The following is a 23,199-nucleotide window of genomic DNA, read 5'->3' as shown; positions in this document are numbered from 1 at the left end:
GAAGTCGAAAGTCTTTTTCATTAAATAATTATATAAATCTTCAATAACATCAACATTATAAATGAAAATTTTGACATACGTTTGACATTGACAGTGAGCACAAAAAGTGTTTGGCGTTTATGCGTTTAAGATAAAATTGGGAAGTGGTTAAATAGTAGTTCTAACAGCTGGTTTAAAGTAATAAAAACTTAAAAGTGATTAAGTACAAAAAAAATGTGTTGAAAAATTCTTCATCTACTTTATTCATTATTTGTGAAATAATGACAAAAAACTATTTCAACGTAATTTCAGGTAAGGTAACATTTTTTTTAATTGATTGATTTGTTTTCGACAGATCAACGGAGTGAAGTTCGTGCTACTCAGAAATACTATTCCAAAGTTTTTCTTTCTATTTTATGTAAGTACTTACGCTATTAAAGGCGTATTAAATTTTCATAGGTACATCTGGCTTCCAGTCGCGCAATCTAAAGTGATCTATAAACATGTTTCACTTCAACGGTAACAGTGGTGATAGATAAATAAGTGATGTGGAGTTGTTAAGTTTGTCAGTCTGCCTTGTGTCATCGTGTCGGGACTACAGTGCGCCATTTAGCTCGCGATAAAAACACAAGGAATGTGTTTATCGTTTCTCTTAGTTAGCTTGAAACGACGGTCAATAAACCAAATCGTAATGTGGGTGACGAGAGTTATTTAGGACAATTTTAGTAATGGCAAATAATTCATTAGATTCCCGTTGTACAAAAACGAAGTGCAATACAAGGAAAGGACTATATCGATCATGGATTTGGTGCATTTTGTTGAAGTGCTTTATCAGTTTACCCTGCATATTTTCGAAATGTCTTGGAGTAGACATCACTGTTGCAATGTACCCGCAAGGTGACATCAGTGTCCTTTACGGTGAACCATTGGAAATATTTTGTGTTGGAGAAAATTATTCAGCCAGTGACATCGAATTTACTGTAGATGGGAAGCAAATTGAATCGGAAATAGTCAATGAAACAACAAGGCGTTTGTATTATGAAAAGCCAGACAAGCAAGTGATCGCTTATTACTGTAGGAATAAGAAGACACATAAGAATTGTATAAGTCGAGTGTTGGTTGACTCGCCTCCAGAAAACGTAACTAATTTTAGCTGTTTGTCAAAAAACTTGGAAGTTTTGAACTGCTCGTGGCATGCAGTTGAACACTCTTTCAGCAACATTAATTACTCCTTGACTTTTATAATAAATGGAAATCGAGTAAGACCATGCACCGTTCAAGTATCTAACAAAACTCGGTATTGTACTTGGAACACAAGCAGTAAGCCTCGTTACAGACAGCTGGAGGAAGAGTTCTATTTCAATCTTATATCATGTAATGTATTTGGCTGCAATGAACAGAATTTCACTGTTGACCATTTCTCAGTTGTCAAACCAGATCCTCCATCAAAATTAAAAGTGTTGTATAATGGTACGCATAGTGTTGTATTGCAATGGGTCATTCCTAACAATGTGAAGGATTTGCTGCCTTGTGGTGTGGATCATAAAATTGAATATCAAATAGCTAAAATTGATAATACTGCTTATTTTCATAGTGTTGATGCTTCATTTCTGCCACCGAGCAATAAAACTTATAGATTTCAATTAAACAACTTACCATATGCACATATGCTGTATGAAGTTAGAATCTACATCAAATCAAAAAAGGCAGTTAGTGAAGAGTTTTGGTCAGAGTTCAGTTATATATCATTTTACACAGATAGTGAGCGACCTGGCCGTCCACCAGAAATGATAGCAGGGGGGTTTGACCAAGCAACATATAATAAAAACAGAATAATATATGTCTATTGGAAACAATTAGAGGAGTATGAGGAAGCTGGTGCCAATTTTACATATAAAGTGGTTGTTTCTCAAAGTAATAAGTCTGAGACTCTATTAGCTGATAAGAACAAAAGTTTAAGTTACGTCTATTTGGATGATGCACCCTTAGAAGCTATGCAAGTATCGGTGTGGTCATACAATATGAAAGGGCAATCAATAAATAGTAGTCACATGTACATACCTCCTGTATGGGACACTCGTAATTTAGATGTCACCTCATTCACAAAACTTGCCTATGAAAATGGAACCTATGAGTTATCTTGGGTTGGGATAAATAATATAGATAATTATACATTATTCTGGTGTCAACATAATGCTACTAAAATATGTGCTGGTCGTTTAAATTTTACCATTTTAGAATCTTATAAAAACAATCATGTGATACATCTGCCAGGAGACTACAGATACCAATTTGCAATTTCTGCTAACAAGGGCAGCAAAACTAGTGGTATGATCTGGGCTAAATGTGAGATATCTAAAGTTGGAATGGCAATGTATGGATTCAATGTACATTTAAAGTATGATGCTCCTGGAAAATCATTTGTCAAATTAAGATGGTCCATGGATTGTGCATTACAAGATGGTATTATTACTGGATATAATATAACTTACTGCCCTGTCATACAGACAAGCAGTTTATGTGATTCAACTGTTGGAAACCAGTCAATTTTCATCTCTGATTCAGCTAAAATGGAAGTCAATATCACAGATTTACTTCCATTTAGAACTTATCAATTCACCATAGCATTGAATACAACTTATGGCTTAAAGAATATTGAAAATGCCACAGCTGTCATTACAACTTCAGAAGATACACCAACAAAGCCAAGAAATATTACAATATCGGATGTAAAAAGTAATTCCTTAAATATATCCTGGGATCCTCCATTGCACAGGAATGGCATTATTGGTAAATATGTGATATATAATTTTGGGCAAGAATTTTATGTTCATAATGTCTCTGGAACTGACACATCGAGAAGCTTTGTAACACTTACTGGACTTCAGGGCTTCACTAATTATTCTTGGACCATTCAAGCTTGTAACATTCCTATAGGCTTATGCTCTAAAGTTGGTCCAAATGAAGGGATTTTCGTGAGAACAAGAATAGGTGCACCTAGCAGACTTAAGGCTCCTACAATAAGAAATAACCCAGATCTTCTGAAATGGGATAAACCAGAAATACCAGGTGGAACTGTAGATTTTTATCAAATAAGAAGGATTAAAGATGATATGGAACCAGAAATAATGAACTCTACAGAATTGACACTTTCTGTGACACATTGTGAAGGTGGAATCATGAGTGAAACATATCAAGTGAGAGCAGTCAACTGTGACGAAGATCCTGACCATGGAGCACTTGCAGATAAAGAGAATGTAAATCTTACCCGATCCAAAGTCAGCAATGTTTATTATGGAGAATGGAGTGAACCAAGTACAGTGGCTTGTAGAAGTAGGGATGGATTAGCAGTAACATTTATATTAATGATTATTTTTGCAATAATTGGTCTTGTATATGGGTCAATCAAATTGTACAAAAGGTATAGAAAAATGGAGGATATTAAGCCTGTTCTGCCCAGTGGTTTAGGAATACCAGAAAAAGATATATCTAAGTATACTTTTGGAAGTTGGAATCCATCTAATAAAGATGAAAAGCCATCATCTGATGAAGCGTTACTGCTTCCTGATAAAACCACAGTGTCATCTACAGATACTAAACAGAAAACCAATGACAATTGTGCTGCTAGCGATCACACCGATAGCACCGCACTATCTGATTCGTCTCGAGAGCCAGTAGATAGGCAAGTTTCCACTTCAGACGATGGTTCTAATTCATCACTGCAGTTGGAAGCTGAACCAATAAAAGACGACGAAACTAATCAAAATCAAGAAATGGACTCTGCAACTGACGAAATAAAGAGCTTCAGAGAAAACCCATCATACTATGTTGATAACAGTTTTAAGAAAAATCCAACAAGTGGCTATGTGCAACCTGTCGTGAAATCATCAACTGGTTACGTACAGTCTGTGCCCACTCCTAATATGAGTGTTTCGCAAATCTCTGCCACACAGCCTGCGAGTTCTAGTTACGTGATGGCGGGATTGTCACCACCCGTATTTAATTCTGGAATTTCATCACCGGGTGTGCCAAGTCAACCGCCTCCCTCTTCGGGGTATGTTCGACCCGAAGACACACAACCCAAGTCTGCATTGACGTTCCCCAAATTAGTGACGTCTCCATCAAAATTGTTGGGTCCGGAAAGCTTGCCGTCGATGCCCACCTTGCCAGCCTCCGTCAAACCCAGTGCGGACAGTAGCTACATTCAGTTACAGTCGTTAGATGCCATTCCTAGTCTTAAGTCGAACGTACGTAATACCGTGCCATTAAAACCGTCCGCTTCCAACGGCTACGTGAGTCCGGAAGACGTGGTGATCAACAAGCATCTGAACAATATGCTGTATGCGGGACAGCTCGCTGAGGAGTCCGCCGTGCTGGACCCCACGATGTCTCCCGACGCTTACTGCCGCTTCTCCTGGAGCACCGATCCTGCCAACGATAACCTTCACACCTTACTCGCGGACTCGCGGACGATAAACGCCAATAAGAATTGAGTCAATAAACGCCTAGAATAGTGACACAGTACTGATAGACTCCTTAGTGACTGAATTGTAAATATTGAACTAGTTTAACTTTATTGAGTGCTATATAAAAATATTGGACATATATAATTTAACACAAGAAATCAGATGTGTCGTCTAGTGATAATTCTTGTGCCTTATTAATTTATTTTAGGTCATTTTAAAGAAGTCGTGGGTAAGACTCCAATTTTTCAATATTTTATAACATGTGTTTTTTGCTCAATAACCTAATAATTTTTCGGCTTTTCTGCACTATGATTAACTCTAGTTTGAACCATTATGAGAATAAGTGTTTTAATTATTAGATTATTTGCGTAGTATGATTGTAACTACTTATATATTTGTTACAGAATTTCTACGATCACAAAATAGTCAATAATGGAGGGTATCTACAAAATTAATTTGATACCGAACGATCTAAGCATGGAGGAGAGCATTCTGCAAATAGCCGAAACTCTCGATAATCTCAATGGGATAGTTGAAGACGTGTTCGCTCGCGTGTCTCTTAGGATTAATCAGAACATGGATAAAACATATAAATTGAAACAAAGGATTGAAATATCAAAAGCTAAAGTTGCAAAACTTACTGGCATGCAGAAAGCGATTAAAGTATTCTCGAGTGCTAAGTACCCAACTTCTATAGTACACAACCATTATAAATCCATATTCGACCTAGATTGCTACCAACATGAACCTCAAAATATTATACTGAGTGGAGTAACTCAGAAGCAGTCCAACGATAAAAAGATACAGGTATTATTACTGAATTTTAAAATTAAACATGGTCACTATTTACTTTTTTACTCAAACACTTTTTTTTTACTATAGGAAAAATTACATTTCTATCACGTAAAAGTAGCAGATTGTAAAGATTTGAATACGAAAACCGATAATGATTTGGATTCTGTGATAAGTAATGTGACGACAGTAGGGGACCTACTAATCTTCAATACGGATGAGAGTCCATACATACGGAGTAGCAGCAAGGTGCCGGCTTACGTGCCTACGACTATAACCAATGATGAAAACAAAGTGTCATTGGAAGAGGCACCCCCGTCTATTGTCAAGAGGAATGTACTGAAACGGGAAGCCGATGAGTATATGTATGCGCCGGGAATGGGAATGGTAAGTTATATAAAATATAATCAAATGGTTTTATTTACCTTGTCGCGTTCTATGTTGGTCTGTTTTCAAAACTATTTAATTCGAATTAGATAAGTCCAAAATTAATCGTAAATAATTTCATAGTTTTCTAACTAGTTGTGGTACGATTAGTTTTATACGGGAATAGAATCTTACCAATATAATAAGTGCGAAAGTTTAGATGGATGGATGGATGTTAACCGATTGCAAAAAATAAGATTTATTTATACAAAGAACAGGATATATCATTTACCATATCGCTGTTATTTTTATAAACGGCAAACCGTTTTATCAATGATCAGAAAGTTTTAGTCAATAGGTATTTCCCAGATTTTTTTTAATTTTTCCTTATATTTTATACTAGTTATCGCCCGCAACTCCGTCCGCGTGGAATTAAAAAAATCTTAATAAATAGCTTATGTGTTCTTCCAGACTATGTTCTACATCTATGCTAAATTTCATTAAGATCCGTTGAGTCGTTCTGGAAACAATCATCATCCATCCAAACATTCACATTTATAATATTAGTAAGATATTTTATTATAAGGAAATATTATATATCATTAATTAATTTTTAAACTCTCCGAATTTGAAGAGCTTAATAAAGGTTAATTGACCTTTTTTAATGATCATAAATTACGGTCGGTCGTGGGTGAAAAAAATATGACATTTGGGATAAAGAATTGGTGTGATTTAAAATATTAAAGTACTAATTTAAAAAGGACATTATGCAATAAAGAACCAGTTTTTCTGAGAAGCTTCATTGAAGTATCATTTTAAATAGCATTTGATAATAAATAGTACCTTGTACTATAAACAATTATGAATTTTGTCGAAAATTGTTTCGTTGTATGGTTTTGTTAATCGTGATAAATCTGTGAATCTATGAATCTAAATGGTATCCTTTCTTTAGGTACCGGAGTTGGACATGCCCCTGGACCTTCCCCACTTACCGGGTGTGGCCGGGGACGTGCAATTCTCCGTTACCAATGACGGTTCGATAGCTCCGTCCGCGATCACGTCGCCCGATACCAACATCACAGTCCCCGATCTTACGGACCTGGATCTGGAGCAGTTGCCGGACGTGGGGGAACCGACCCCGGTATCGGTTCCAGTTCAGGTTCCGGACATACCGGACGCTCCACCGCCAGTTCCAAGTGTGACAGTTCCTCCATCAATTCCTGTGGCAGTGCCGCCTGTGCTGGCCAGTCCGCCGCCGCCTCCGCCGCCTCCACCGCCTCCACCGCCACCGCCGCCGCCGATGGAGGTCCCGACCCTACACAACATAAGGTAAAATTTTATATTCTATAAACATTTTGAATATTTTAAAATTAGTGTTGTATGTTGTGTGTTGTTTTAATTTTTGTTTTCGTGAACGTGTGTCAAAATATTCCAAGTTTCAAGAATGATTAATATCTAAACCTTGAGGATTTGTACACAACGTAACATAAAAGTTACAAAATTATAATGTGTGCGCAGGCATTTGGTATCGTTTTCCGCATAATTTGAAGTAAAAACCCACAAACATTTTTTTGAAATATGTGACTTTAAAATTCACCTAGCTGTTGACTTGTTATGACGTCCGCTAGGGGTGAATTAGTTGGATTGATTTTTTTAAATACATATGTACTTTCGTAGCTTGTAGAGTATGAGTACCATAACTTGTGATTTCTCAGCGAATCTAATTCTCTAACAATTTAATTAAAATAGTTCATTGAGATGTTCATGAATTAATAACTAGATTTTCAAAGTCAAGACAATTGACAAGTTACTTCAAACCGATAATTTTGAAGGCTATTATTACAAGTTCTGTCCACTTTAAACTTGTTCTTCATTAATCCTAGATTGTTTCGAAAGCAATAAAGGCATTCTACGAAGATTGTATGTAATGTAAGATGTAATTACATAGAGTTTCTAAGGCAAAAGCTTATGATGACGATATTATCTTTTATTACGATAAATAAATCAATAGACTGGTATTATTCAAACATATTAGGAATATTAGGTTAGAAATTTAATAAACATACCAATTTTATTAATTGATGCTTGTCTATGACTAAATTTTTATTTAATTCATGCTATCGTGTTTTATCAATACCATAAAATTTATCATAGTTCTGAATATTTGTGACAATAGTACTTTCATGGGCAAAAATTGTTTTTAAATTTGTATTATCACGTACCTCAAAAATCTCTTACTAATTAGGGCAATATTTACGATGACGATACAAAAACGATTGTCGTAAATATTCCTGATAGGCCCACTAGTCTAAAATGAAAGGATTCGCTCATTTTGTAGACTTTTACATCATACATTTATGAGTAACTAGCTTTTACCCGCGACTCCGTCCGCGCGGAATAAAAAAAAAATAGAAAATGGGGTAAAAATTATCCTATGTCCGTTTCCTGGTTCTAAGCTACCTGCCCACCAATTTTCAGTCAAATCGATTCAGCCGTTCTTGAGTTATAAATGGTGTAACTAACACGACTTTCTTTTATATATACAGATAACAGTTGATTTATCAAAGTTCACTGACATATATGTTACTAAATTTAGTTTTTTTCTAAATGTATACTTTGACTGCGAGGTCGTGTTACCGAAAGTAAACTACTAAGCAAAGAAACCTTTGTCCCCTGAACCTTAAACGCCACATGTTAGTTTTTTTTTTCTAATGCCAGTTTCACACATTAGCGATTATGTTTTCTACCTGTTTTTTTTTCAAACGCCATATGTTCCGAGATTGAAACTGTTATCGCCCGAGGGTCTTTGACGTGGGGTTGGAAAAAAAATAATCTACCATTACGTAAATCGTTTTAATTTTTTTTTATTACTATCTTACTGTAATTAATTTTATTGTATGAATACCAAAAAGGTCGGAAGTAAAATATGGTGTTGCTTGGGTTAGGTTTGGATTATATTCGATAAGATTTGGGGTGACTGTCAAAGTGGAAAGTCTTTTCACCTTAGGATGCCAAACAATCTCTTCAGCTTTGTTATAGTAAAAAAATCTACGACTGTGGTACCCTTATTAAATGATAAGGGGGTTATAAATTATGTTTATCTCACAACTTTTATTTAGTAGTTGATTTTCTTTATCTCTATCATGCATATAAATAACTTGACTTTAGTATAAATGATGAATCTTCTCGTTATTTTTCCAAACAATTCAAATTATATTTTTACCATTGTTCTGTCTTATTTCGCTTACAGTACGGAGATTTGTAGAATGCAATTACTGAATCCGAACTATTTATTATTGTAGTTTCAAAATTTTACTGGTGAACCATCAAGTGTTACAGTTATTCTAGGGAACCCTTAACTTTAATTCCCGCTATGATTCATCCCCCCACTTCAAGTATTTGGTGGTCCTAGGTCCTGGAGGACCACTTTAGTAATCATAGCTGTAGTACATCGATCAATATGCTCATACTTGATAGTACTGACTGACTTACGGATAGGCGTTAGATTGATTTATTTATTTATTAAGGCACTTCACTGACTTGAAAGACTTTATTAATTGTTATGTTTTAAATCAATAATAAACTTGTAGTATACACCATTACTCGTAATATGTACATATTAACGGCGAATTCGTCAACGAAGAAAAATTTTAGCTTAGGTATAACATGCCAGTATGCATCAGCTTCCTGTTAAAGTCCCGTCAAAATCAGACCAGCCGTTATGGAGATTACCCGGTACAAACGCGGCCTTGCGGATAGACATACATGCAGACAGACAGGCAATAATAAAAAAAATGGTTTTTCGTTATCACTAACGCAAATCCATAAAAATGTATATGAAATATGCCATTTTTAAATAATATTCAATTACGTACTGTCATTCTGTTTGACAAAACAAACACAACAATGTATTATTACAAGACTTTAATTTATTTTTGGTTTTAATTATGTATTAAAGAATAATGTAAGTTTACTTTTTTAATGTATTCTTTTTATAACTAAAATAAATGCCACTGTCGCATAGGACGTATGTATAAGAACATTAGTTGACCTACTTGTGCATTCTATCGTTGGTCTAGTTTAAAGAACTCGGGTTATTTTTGTTCCGCTTATCTATTAGGACAGGAACATGGACGTCCCGACGCAACGTTCTGATAAAATTCCTATAATCAACATTATCATTTTGAAATGGTAACAGCGACAAATTGCTTTTTTCTGTTTATCGAACATTCAACGGGAAATGTTAAGAATTCGTATCTTTTTTTTTATCGAACGGTAAAAAAAACAATAATTCTATTTAATGACGGAGGTATAATGTAAATAATGATATCTTATCTATATATCTATATATATAAAAGAAAGTCGTGTTAGTTACACTATTTATGACTCAAGATCGGTTGAACTGATTTAGCTGAAAATTGATGGGGAGGTAGCTTAGAAAGAACTAGGAGACAGACATAGGAACTCTTTTATCTTGTGTGCATTTTTTTTATTCCGCGCGGACGAAGTCGCGGGTAAAAGCTAGTGGATGGATAAATTACATAATTTAGGATTAAAATATATCAATAAAATTATTATTAGCTTTTTCTAGTCATAATCCAACTGTTGTTTCATTATATGCAGGTTTGTGGTCAAACGCTTGTTTAAATTATTTACAAAAAGTTACTCTGTATAATTATGTATATAATATACTGGTTATGTGTATAATGGTTATATGTACGTAAATGCTTATATATAGGTAATATATAAGAAGCATTTGATATGCGGCATCATCTTTGTGATAAAAGAGCAATGAGCGGTCTTTTCCCGACACGTATCTAATTCAATATTGTGATTTTTTGTCCACCGCGCCTTAATAGTGTGCTTACATGAATTGTAAAGCAGTACCGCCCCCGTCTACAAAAGGGAGACGTAATAGATTCCTTTTCGTAGAAAAATGTAAATCCACACACTTACCGAGCGGCTTAGAATCATAGTTATGGGTCATTTAACCTCCAGCCTGGCTCCCGAGGAATTACAAATAGGATAAACCCCATAACGTGGGATTAAATGCGATTCGAAACGTCTTGGTGCGGCCGTAACTATAGAGAGCCCACCGAAATTGTGTTCTCTGATAGACCATAAATTTTGGATTATTTTGTTATTTATATAGCTGGCTAGAAGAATTGAAGATTCAACTTTTTTCGAAAATACTCAAGAGCTTATGAACATATAGAGTATGGTATTTATTCTTTTCTTTGTTATACCTATTTCAGCATAACTGCGAGGGGTTCAATTAAATTTTTATTTTTGGTTATTATTTAACGACAGTTTATACCAAAAACCTACTCTCAGTGGTATATAACCTGTTCCTGTAAGGTCTAGCCGAATTTTTATCTCGTTGTTTAGTCGACGAGATTTAATCAGTCACGGGCACGCGCGTCGTTCGGCGAACTGTGTCGTTTTGCGCTCTTATCGTTTTCGATATGAGCTCGATCTACACATAGTTTCGGTTAAATGTTTGAACTAAAATTACATGACATTTCTTCAACAAATTAGCCTAAACTCGACAAAATTACGCTTCAATGTTAATGCTGTTTACAAAGCATGGCTGTTCATACGAGATGGTATAGAGTTTGATTCTAATTTAATGAACGCATTACTTTTGTGAATACAGTCAAAACCGTTTATAGCGACATCGTTTAGAACAACATACCGGTTAAATTGACCAAAATCAAAGGTCCTGGCTGAATGTTATTACATATCTTTCCTATTAATACCTGTCACCGGTTGTTACAACTATCGGTTTTTACGACTCAATATGAGTAGTCCCTTCGATGTCGTTATAACAGATTTTGATTGTATTTACATTTAACGTCTCTTCGCTACATTCGGCGAATTTAAACAAAATCTTTTGCTAATAGTTTCAGTCGGAAAAACAAATTCCGTAATATACTCCTTAATTAATCTTATCTGTTTACTGTTATATTTATATTGTAATTCTAAATTGAGATAACTACTTATTCATATCTTTATTTGCAAACTAACAATAATAACATTTAAAAACATATAGGCTTGATTAAAGGAGTTAACTAAGCGACGATGTCACTTTGAAGTTGTCATTTCCGGTACATTCAAGCTCGTAGATCCCCACTACTTGTAGAGATCCGCAATACAAGAAATCGGGCATTCCTGCATGCGTCACACTCAACGTTACCAAGAGTTTGTGCTGACGTAGTAATACGTTTATAACGTGTAATACTCATTTTCCTGCTCGCTACGTAATGTATTTATAATTAGTTTGGATTATATAGAAATATTGCTAATTAAATCTTAACATGTATTTAGTATATCTTTTCAAGGTTATTGTGGCTGGAAGAAAGATATTTATCAAAAGATACTGTTGGATTTATTACAAAAGTTATGCGCAAAAGAAAATCTTCCTCGGAAAACCTTTCAATCCTTTAGAATGAAAGACGTAATATCTAAAATTATGCAGTTATTTTTTAAAAAGTAATTTAAAGTACATAGCAAGCTATTTATTAAGTACTGTACTCATAACTCTGTGCAAAGCTGTTACATAAGGTCGCGACATGACGTATTAAAGAATGACGCAATAAACTGCTAATAATAAATTTTAAGGATGAAAAGAAATCGAAAACGAATCAAAAGCAAATTAACTAGCTCTCGATACGAACCGATATAAGCAAGTAGTCGAGAATAGGGGGTGTTTACAAAGCGCTCACTTCTCGGTACTGTGGCTAAGTGGAAGCAGCCACTTGGAAAACAAAGGCCGCGTGTACATTCCGGCGAGCTGTTTTGTACAAATAAAGTCGATGTTTGACTCTGTAGATGTCTCCCCGCGTACACCAGCGGCAAATGCATTATTATTATTTTTTTTTTCTTCTAAGAATAATGTCTCCCTTAGAAGGAGAACAATTAATTGACGTAGGTGTCTTTAAAACTAGACTATGAATAATTATTTAGTAAGCTAGGGCGTCTTGTCTGGCCATCAACACTTAAAGGTGGGATCGTGGCGAAGCGCTAGTTTATTCATTATAAAAAGGTGTATAAAAATGGTTCAAAACATATAACTTTTCGTATTTATATGTTTCGTAGACTTAGTCCTAATTGCGAGCCGAAACAACTCATATAGTTGAGGTCGTGCGTAATTTTGTATAATTAACGAAGCTGTTGACATATGGCCTTATCACGATTTGTAGAAAAAGAAATCCCCGCGAATTGTTTGCATTGCGTTTAACGATTGTCGAAGTTTCGTATACGTGCTGCTACGTCATCTGTTAACACATTCAATGCTACCGATTTTCTCTGCGAGATCACTTTAGTACCCAAAAGTCATAGTGGCATTGAACGTGTTAACTAATCTTGTTAGAAAAAATAAGGAGACAGTATTATACTCCAGTTTTGAGTATACGAGTTTCCCCGTGGTCCAGAGTAGGTTAAGAGCTGTTGTCACTAAATTAATGACGTCACATGTGTGAAATGTATTAATTCTTGGAATTATCCATACGTTAATTTAAAACATTAAGTGCTAAATACAAGGTTAGATATTTTAAATCTTAATTGCAAAAACTCTAACGTAACTTTAAATTAACAATAATTTGCTATTCACTGAACAATTAGCGTTAGCGAAGTAAAAAACTGCTTTGTTATCAAATCTTATATTTCTTTTTCAATGTGTTCATACTAAATAGATAACATTTATTCTAATTTGCCCACTATTTATCTATATTATCTATACTACGTACTTCTTTCTTTATTTTGTATAAATAACACACGCGTAATTATTTTAAAAGAAACATTAATTTGATACGTGTAGATTCCGTGTTCTATTCCACGAATCACCGCCGTATTTACAAATTTCGGAAGAATTTTACCTTTTTGTTGCGTTCAATATGAGTCAAGTTAATGATGAGCAAAGATAACAACACTATCGAATCGATAATACTGTTTTCTAACAACTTGATTGTTTTGTTAATAAACAACTGTCAAAATTGACAGAAAGTGTATGTTGATGTTGAAGTAAATGGATACGATTAGTTTTTTAATTTAATTTTTAATTGGATTTTTAAAAGTGTGTATAAATACATAGGCTATAAAATCCAATTTCATTGTAAATAAACAATCAAAATATTCCATCAAATTATTCGTGTATCAAAATAATTATTAATATCAAAGCAAGATATTATATAGATACCAAGAATTTATTAATGAACTACTTGTCGCCCGCGAATACGTCCGCGCGGATTTAAAAAAACAACATAATAAGTATAAGTAGCCTATGTGGTCTTCCAGACTATCATCTACATCTATGCAAAATTTCATCGAGATCTGTAAAGCCGTTCTGGAGATACCTTCAAACAAACATCCATCTAAATATTCGCATTTATAATATTAGTAAGATTAGTCATACAGTATTATCTCTATTTAAGGAAAATGTTCCGACTGATACAATTATATTTTTTATTTTTAAATCCAAATGATTTATTAACTTGGCCTAGGACTGTAATACACAATTCTTGTAACACTTAGTTTTTTTTATTGATTATGACATAATTAATGGTGTCATTTGCGCGTTTGAAAATATGTCCTTGTTTTGATTAGATAGCAACCTTTAAGATTCTAAGAGCAATTGTAACTGGTGATAAATACTTTGTAACAGATAGAGTTTTCTTTTTATGAACAAACCTGCGTAAGCATCTCTTGTAATGTTCGAATGTTGCCATGCATTATAACATGAAGCTATATCTTACTAATATTATAAATGGGAGCGTCGGTGGCTCAGGGGTTAAGCACTTGATTTGCAATCAGGTCCTGGGTTCGAATCCCGCCATGTACCAATGTGTTTTCGATTTACATATGTACATTTATCCGACGTTCTAACGGTGAAGGAAAACATTGTGATGCAACCTGCACATGTCTGAGAAGAAATTCAATGATATGTGTGAACTCAACCAACCCGCACTTGACCAGCGTCGTTGACTATGCCCTAGTCGCCCATAAGGGTAGGGTAGGTTGCCGAGCCCCTCGGTGGGGTCTTTTAGTGAGCTGATGATGAATGTTTCGACATATGAATGGATGGATGGATGTTTGAAGGTATCTCCAGAACGGCTGCATGAATGTCGCTGAAATTTCGTATAGATGTAGAACATAGCCTGGAAGAACTCATTAAGTTTTTTTTTATTCTGCGCGGACGGAGTTGCGGGTGACAGCTAGTGCGTGAATAAATACTAATTATATTAATCTTAAGAAAAATGTTTTAATTAAAATTTGTTTTATTCGTTTATGAGTTTTATAATTGAAGCTCATTTACTTCGTAATTAATTGCTAGCGTGCTTCTATAATTTGAAAATAATTTTTGCTAGAGCACTTTTATGTTCAGTGTTCAGTAAATTATGATTTATTTGTCTCCATATTAAGCTGATTTAATAATAACATTATTGCTGTCTCTAATAAGTGGAATATTATTTAAATTTAATATGAGTTTTCGAATACTCTTAAAATACAAGTAAATAATATAATATTAAAATATATACAAATCTACAAATGTAATAAGCACAAACAAATTTGATACTTTATAACTGATAATAAAAATTTGAACAAGGTTATATTTGTACAAATATTTCTGTGAGCGTGCTGTTTGCGATACCTCGCAAGGTCGGCCATTCCGATTTCCAGGACATGGAGCGACATTGGCCCTCGTGCCATCGGTCTGACCGGCCAAGTTATCTGGCACGCCATCTCCGATGCCGTTAGTATTGCTAGTATCTATAGTTTGCACGTTTTTAACCATAAATGGCATTTCAACTCGTCTGTGTCAAATACGCGACTTGTTTGTGTTAAAGAATTTTAATGAATACAACTGAGTATGAAAATGTATTTTGTAATCTTACTTCTTACTAGTATTATAAATGCGAATGTTTAGACGGATGGATGTTTGTTTGAAGGTATCTCTGGAACTGCTGAACGGATCTTGATGAAATTTGGCAGAGATGTAGAACATAGTCTGGAAGACATAGGCTACTTATTACGTTTTTTTTTAATTTAGCGCGGACGGTGTCGCGGGCGATTGTATAACTATATTTCGTTTTTTATAAAACGTGAGCTTGGATTTTTAGTTATTTGATACTTGTTTGTAAATATGATTGTACTTAATCTAATCCTAAAGTTATGAAGACAGAATATAGTAACAAATAATATTGCTTTGTTCATGTTTGTTTTTCTCTTATATGTAATCCTCTTTAAATTTCTCTGGAAGTTACGATAATTTTAGATCTCTCGGCAGTTATTTGTGACGTCATTAATACCAAAAAGCTTCTGGAGAAGTCTTACATCGATCGGATGTGTTCATTGTATTATTTGCAAAATATTGCTTTGTTATTGCTCTGAACCGAAATTCCGGCTGCGCACTCTCGGAACGCACGAAATGTTTTTGTTTTAAAATTACTCGTATTTCTTCCAGCGAAATGTAAATATTTCCTCGAGTGTGACGCCACAGTACTACAGTTATGAATTAGTTTGTTTTAGTTTCTTTTATTAATCAACTAGCTGTCCGTCCGCGCGGAATTTGAAAAAAAAAACTTAATAAGTTGCCTATGTGTTCTTCAAGATTATGTTCTACATCTGTGCCAAATTTCGTCAAGATCCGTTGAGCCGTTACGGAGATACGTTGAAAACAAACATCCATCTAAACATTCGCATTTATAATATTAGTGTGATATGCTGTCCGTAACATTGAGGTCCGTTTAAGTATGGATGTTTGTTTCGTCCCAAATCTTAACCTTTTTATGCCCAAAGAACCTTTTCCTAAAGAACCCATACTTTATAATGATATTTTCTTGAATGTATTCTGTGTGTTTTGAAGATTCAAAAGACTTTGCGGGATAACCTATGTTTAATAAAGGTATTTCAAGAATTTAGACTGAGTACGCAGACTGTTAAAAGTTCGCTGAATATAATAATTTAGTTAATTAAAATGCCTCCCTTTGATCAAGCCTGCTAATGAAACTAATTAAAATGAGAGACTGGCTATTTCAACTATCTCTGTAATATTTTCTTGTATTAAATTCTTGTAATCAAATAATTTATCATAAGCATTGAACCTTTAACATTTTAAAGACCTTTTAACTAAAATAAAGTATTCGCTAATATGAAACGAGTTTATATAACACTAGGTTTTGCCTGCGTCTTCATCTCATGTGTTACTTGAGACTATTTATATCGGTGCAAAATTTAAATAAGATGCATTGAACCATTGCATGGTTCTACGTCTACCAAATTCCATCGAGAGTTTCTAACAAAAACCATCCATCCGTACAATCAAACACTGGCATTAATAAGTAAGATTCTATTATTTAAATTAAAGCTATTAAAACTTACAAAAACGGTTTACCCTAACAAAATTTTGTTTTTTGGTCTCGTGTCAAAAAAACTTAATTAACGAAGGTTACACACTAGCGGCTTGTCTGTAGTTACAAAGTTGCGTAAGCACCAGAGGCCATCGATTCCGAGTAGTGTGGCGCGAAACTTGCGGCGGGTAGCCGTTTCACATTTGCGGAGAGCCGGCCGATTCCTAGAACCGATTAGCCTTATCGGACAGAGATTTCCGGAAAGTGCCGTATTATTTACAGGCTCAGATGCCGCCTCCATTATGACCCATCCAACGAAAAGAGTTACATCTGTTAAGAGGTCTTGAAAGATGTGAAAAAATCTCTTTTCTTCTGCTAGGACATGTTTTACGCTTTTTACGGTATGCAAATGTCCACTACAAAACAAGTTGTTTTAATTAATTACTGTGTTTCCACTGTAACGAAACATTAACGAAACATCTGAATAAAAGTATATTGATATTTATCTTTTTTTTTTTAAAAGAAAATGAAGCTCTCGGTAATACGGTTAAACAGATTCACGTTACATCACTACTAATTAATAAATGTAATATTCCAAGAAAACCTTGCGGAGATGAGAATTTAAACAAATTTAATATCGACCGGAATTAATTATCATTAATCTCATTATTGGCATTCATTATTCTCAACAGCGATATATACCTGTGATTATTTAATATTCCATAATTATAATTTTAACCGATAACGGTTCGTCTAAGCTAATTTACATATTGTTCGCTAATAAAGTAATTAGACTCGGTTAATATTGTGTTGCAGTCTCGTGACGAAAGGACCATACAATATGCACTTTAGTTATTTTATTACACAAATAATAGCATGTCATAGTTTATTTTTTAAAGAAAATATGATATGAAATTACTAGCTGTCGACTCCGTCCGAGCGGGATTAAAAAAAACTTAATTAGTAGCCTATGTTCTTTCAGACTATGTTCTACATCTATACCAAATTTCATCGAGATCCATGCAGCCGTTCTGGAGATAACTTCTAACAAACCATATCCATTCATCCAAACATTCGCATATATATTAAGTAAGATGATACGTCTGTAAATATAATCCGCTTTCACCTGCTCAGGTTTCCGTACATAAAAGTATATAAGATAAACACCTACTGCATTAACAGATCAAATGTCCTTTTTTAGATTTTATGAGGATATTGAACTCGTTTTATGAATGTTTTTTAGACCAGCTTCGATAACTACAGAGGCGGTACACGATTTTTCTCTTAACAATTTGGTCCGACCAAAATATTTTACGGGACAATGGTTTTGGAGTGTCATATTTCTGTTTATTGATGCGCCCACGTGTTTCGTTTTTATTATTCTGTGGCTTTTGATCTTTTTCTGCGCGCAAAATACAAATATAGCATTTATTGATGTGTTATTGAATATTTCTTAAAAAGGTGATGTTACTCCAAATATAGAAAATTAGCTGTCGCCCGCAACTCCGACCGCACGGAATTAAAAAAAAAACTTAGTAAATAGCCAATGTGTTTTTCTTGACTTTGTTCTATATCTAGCCCAAATTTCATTAAGATCCGTTTAGCCGTTCTGAAAATACCTTCTAACAAACATTCATCCATCTAAACAGTCGTATTTATAATATTAGTAAGATAAATTATGGATAAATAAAATGTTTCTACACAACACATGTTTTGTGCATAAGTCGAGGTTCTTCTCGTGTCATAATTGTCTACACAAAATAACTATTATAATGTACGTTCGGAGACTACATTTAATTTGGATCAACCTAAAACATGATAGATCGGCTCGAATTAAATCTTCATTATTTGTAAGTAAATGTGCGAAGTCGGGGCGCGTCTGTAGCATTTTTTGTAATGGTCCCACATCAAAAGCGGCGGGTGTAATTAATTTGAACGTGGCAAAGTTGGCGCGCCGCTAATTACACGTAACGTACATGCAGATTATATTCAGTACTAATCTTCACTGATATCTATTGTAACTCATATTATGTAACTATGATTGATTTGCCGACCGATTGAAATGCACGTGGTGTTGATACTAGCCGGAATACATTACTCCATTAAAATAAAATTCATGTTTTTGGCAAAACATATTGAGTTTCTTATACAATATAAGTTCCCTTTTTTTTGGGAGGCATGCACGTTATGCGGGACTTTTTTCCTCCGCATGATGACGCTACGGGTACGCGTTTGCATTTCTTCGCGGCCTGTCTCTACATATTATATCTCTTCTATTATCTTTAATAAAATAGATATTTAGAAGAAATATTATTGGGGAGGTTTGGTTTTTCTTAACATGGGTTTGATGGCGTACGGCATGCGTGTAGAAATCCTAGTTATCAGTCCCTAACGTATATAATCATATGGGCCACATATCAGGGTCGCGTCGGCATTGTCAACCTTGGCTAATGTAATGAATATGCAGGTGCGATGTTATTGTGTTTTTCAATCTATTGTTGAATTTAATTATTGTAATGTTACACATATAAAATCAAATGTAATTAAAAGTAGAAGTTAAATTGTATGACCACTTTTTAAACTAGCGGTCGCCTTCGACTTCAGTGCAGAATTTAAAAAAAAAAAGTAGCTTTTAATATGCCCATTAGCTACTCTTTAAGATTGTCCGGAACAGTCAATGCGGCCTCGTGGACAGACAGACAAAAATAAAAAAAAATGGTTTTACGTTACTAGCAAGCCAAAGAGATAATGTGTACGAAACATGACATATTTTTTTCGATAATGTATACAGACATCCCTATTTTATTAATATGTGTAGATAAGCAGTTACAGTTTATATAATAAAAGTGAATTTCGCAGTCTTAAATCGAAGTCATGAGGAGGGCATTGGTTTGTCATCGAATTGTATCGGCGGTCGTCCTTGACGGTCATTAGCATAATATCAATGCAAAATGCTAATGACATCTCCATAGCCGTATGTTTGTATGATTTATCACGGAGGGTACGCGCCGCGCCTCGCATTATAATGCAGAGAGCGCTGCGCTTGCGACGAATTGTTTAACATAATTGATAAATAAATACATATGTGAATTTCATTTTAAGTTAATTGAGAGAACATATTTACCTTTAAAATCGATTGATGTTGAAAAAAATGACCAAACAAAAATCTGTGTTGACAAAAAAATATATTGTTTGAAAGAGCACTTTAAGCATAGCGACTAAGCTAGACTATGTGATCATAAAGGTTTCATTATTGTGTAAAAAATATAAAAGTTATATAAACACGAGGCAAAGCTGAATTAGCGCCTTGTTATAAAGTCGTCAAGAGGACGTATCGTCGTGTGATTGCGTTGTCAGCGTAAAACTTTCAGCGCATCCTTTATGCTTTCCCAGTAGTAACAGGCGTACAGTTTCATAGTTCCAGTAACTGGCATAAGAAATCTCGTTAGTATTTCTTCAGAATACTGCGACCGGTGGAATGACGTCGCCTTTGAATTTACCTTTCGCCGCGTCGCGTCGTTTAATTGAATGTTATTACTTGGTGATGTCTATAGTTTTTTTTTTGTTCATTTAAATGTCTACTGGAAAATAATTATTTCAAATTGCTCTATGTATTATCTTGATATACATTTACAAGGCCGTTTAAATAATCATGTTTTATTTGTCATACCTATTTGGCAAACAGAATACTGTTCTCAGAAGCAAATAAAGCTTATGTTTTCATTATTGAGGATACGATAAAATCTATAATAGATTGGAGAGTTACATAGTTTTAGGAAATAACGAAATACGTTAAAATGTTTATGTTTGAACGTGCGCGCGTTCTGTACACGAACTGAATGTCCAATCGACATTTCTGTATTCATCTCACAAAAGATTTGTGTCGTTGAATATAATCTTTTGCTCGTTGTCCTGCGGTATATAGTTGGATATATGAAAGTCAAGTAACTTCCTAGTAGCGACATCGTTCTAAATCTTCGTCAGTTAGTCTTTCTGGTTGCCGACTACGCTCGATCAACCTTACAACTTGAAAGCCGTCCTGATATCTCGACTCAGATTAAACGTAACTCGTTTAGCGGTTGGAAAATCGAGATGCTATCGATCAATATGCTAATTATTTCTCGTTGGAACAACTCGACTGCCAATATGCAAACGTCAAGTGTCTGTCGATTCGAACGAACTAGACAAGTCGGGTTGTAATTGCTTCAAAGCTAGCTGAAGTTTAGAAATAATTGGTAAGCGGAATGCAGTAAGAGTATTATACAAATAAAAATGTATAGCGTGTATTAAAGAGTTTGCAAAAAATACTTTCTAGCGATGTTTATGTTTTAGAATTTAATCGTATAGTACACACGTAATTGTGTCCTTGGTTGTTAATTGCCATATCGTTTTGTCCCAAAAATTTTTGGTATTTACTTAATGTAAATATAATATAATTACTTTAATCATTATCATTTACTAGATTTGAATAAAGGTGTATTTATTATATTTTAATTGGCTTTTGACAATCTGTACCATGCTGTTTGTTTTTCTTAAATCATGTTTATTAATGAGAGCGTCAGTGGATCAGGGGTTCAGCACTTGCAATCTCCAGGTCCTGGGTACGAATCCCGCCATGTATCAATGTGTTTTTCAATTTACATATGTTCATTTATCCGACGTTCTAACGGTGAAGGAAAACATCGTGATGCAACCTGTATATATCTGAGAAGAAATTCAATGGTATGTGTGAAATCAACCTGCACTGGGCCAGCGTGGTTGACTATGGCCTAGTTACCCCTAACTTAGGGTAGGCTCCGAGTCCCTCAATGGGAACGTATAGTCAGCTGATGATGATATTTAGTAACGTTATATTTCGAAAAATGCTCTGGTTTGTTATTCGCCCCTTATTTGCCGGACATTTATTTGAGTTCAGAAATGTTATCGATGTAATAAAATTATCATAGAACACGTTTCCAACCATTCATTTTTATTGCTATTAGGAATTTGTGAAATTATTTCGCCGAAATGTAGCTGCGGCTCGTAAAAATGTTTATTCCATTCCTAATTGAAATCGATTTGAATCTTATTTATAAGAGTATAGAGTTGTAAATAACAAAGCAACTTTAAGTAGTGTTTGCTGCGAATAAAAGGAACAAGTTTGTTAGTTTCAATAAGTGTCTAAGGCCGGGATTTTCCCTTTTACGTGCACATATTTGGAGCTTTTTACTTTAGAAAGAGAAACGTTTAAGATTGTTTGCTAATTGAAAATATTACGATGCATTTTCTTTGAAAGTTCTGTATTCCTTTGAATAATATAGTTTATAGCTGTCGCCCGGGAATCCGTCCGTACTAAAAAAAAAACTTAGTAAGTAGCCAATGTGTTCTTCCAGACTATGATCCAAGTCTTTGACAAATTCCAACGAGATTTTTTGAACTGTTCTAAAGATACCTTCTAACAAAAAGACATCCATTCATTCAAACTTTCGCATTTATAATATTACTAAGATTTCTTCAACATTTACATTTTGTTTTCGAGTCGGATTGATTCTTGGTAAATGGTAGGCTTATATGTTCTAGTATTTCTTATTAGAAACTTAACACTAATCGTAGCGCAATTGTAAAATGTCAGATGATTGCTCTGTTAATATCATTCATTATTGGCATGGATATAAATATAATCATAGTAAATTGCAGGACAGCATAACCCGCCCACTAATATTGTAATGACATGCAAATTCCAAACAGTGCTTGTGCAAGGAATGAAATTCCTAAGTACCAAGTTTTACGCAACTTATTTAATGCGGTATTTTAATATAAAATTATATACCAATTCACATTACATTACTTCAAAATTTGTTGCAAAAGAGTTTGAAAACTAAAAGTAAAAGATATTAAAAATATAAAAAATATTTGCTGAATCAATCATCATCATCATCAATCTGCCCTTATCCCTATGAAGGGTCGGAACAGTATGTAGGTACTACTCCTCCATACATCTCTATCAGCCGTCATATCTGAATTTACCCCCTTCTTACGCATATCCTCTTTCACACAATCCATCCATACTTTCTTTGGTTTTCTCTACCTTTATAGCCAACATTCAATCTCATTACTTTTTTGTTTATGATCACCATCCCTCCACATAACATGTCCAAACCACGCTAACCTTCTGCTCCTCAATTTCTCGATAACTGGCGCTACTTTCAAACTTCCTCTGATATACACATACTTAACTTTATCCTTTATTGTCACACCACACATCCATC

The 23,199-nt window shown here is 34.4% G+C and overlaps 2 protein-coding genes across 4 annotated transcripts in view; both read left to right on the top strand.

The window, feature by feature from the left end:
• The first annotated feature begins 336 nt into the window (after positions 1–336).
• Positions 337–23,199, top strand: part of LOC106718198 (WASH complex subunit 1) — a 40,288-nt gene continuing 17,425 nt past the window's right edge. For 2 of the 3 annotated variants that reach the window (XM_014512211.2, XM_045679724.1), the window contains exons 1-4: positions 4,597–4,674; positions 4,850–5,252; positions 5,328–5,624; positions 6,556–6,932. In XM_014512211.2, the coding sequence (XP_014367697.2) occupies positions 4,878–5,252; positions 5,328–5,624; positions 6,556–6,932 (1,049 nt within the window). In that variant the 5' untranslated portion in view covers positions 4,597–4,674; positions 4,850–4,877. Of the gene's footprint in view, positions 398–4,596; positions 4,675–4,849; positions 5,253–5,327; positions 5,625–6,555; positions 6,933–23,199 lie in introns of those variants that run through there. The other variant, XM_014512210.2, reaches the window with a different exon arrangement.
• Positions 355–4,472, top strand: LOC106718197 (cytokine receptor). Its single transcript, XM_014512208.2, has one exon. It carries the CDS (start codon positions 708–710, stop codon positions 4,470–4,472), a length of 3,765 nt encoding a protein of 1,254 aa, XP_014367694.2. The 5' UTR covers positions 355–707.

The sequence above is a fragment of the Papilio machaon genome, chromosome 10, assembly GCF_912999745.1.
Source record: "Papilio machaon chromosome 10, ilPapMach1.1, whole genome shotgun sequence".
In the NCBI taxonomy this organism is placed as follows: domain Eukaryota; kingdom Metazoa; phylum Arthropoda; class Insecta; order Lepidoptera; family Papilionidae; genus Papilio; species Papilio machaon.
The sequence above is the reverse complement of the archived record's forward strand: the minus strand, read 5'-3'. Positions and strand labels throughout refer to the sequence as shown.

What these genes read in the sequence shown, in the direction of transcription:
- LOC106718197 (XM_014512208.2), top strand. Translation starts at nt 708, where the DNA reads ATGGCAAATAATTCATTAGATTCCCGTTGTACAAAAACGAAGTGCAAT.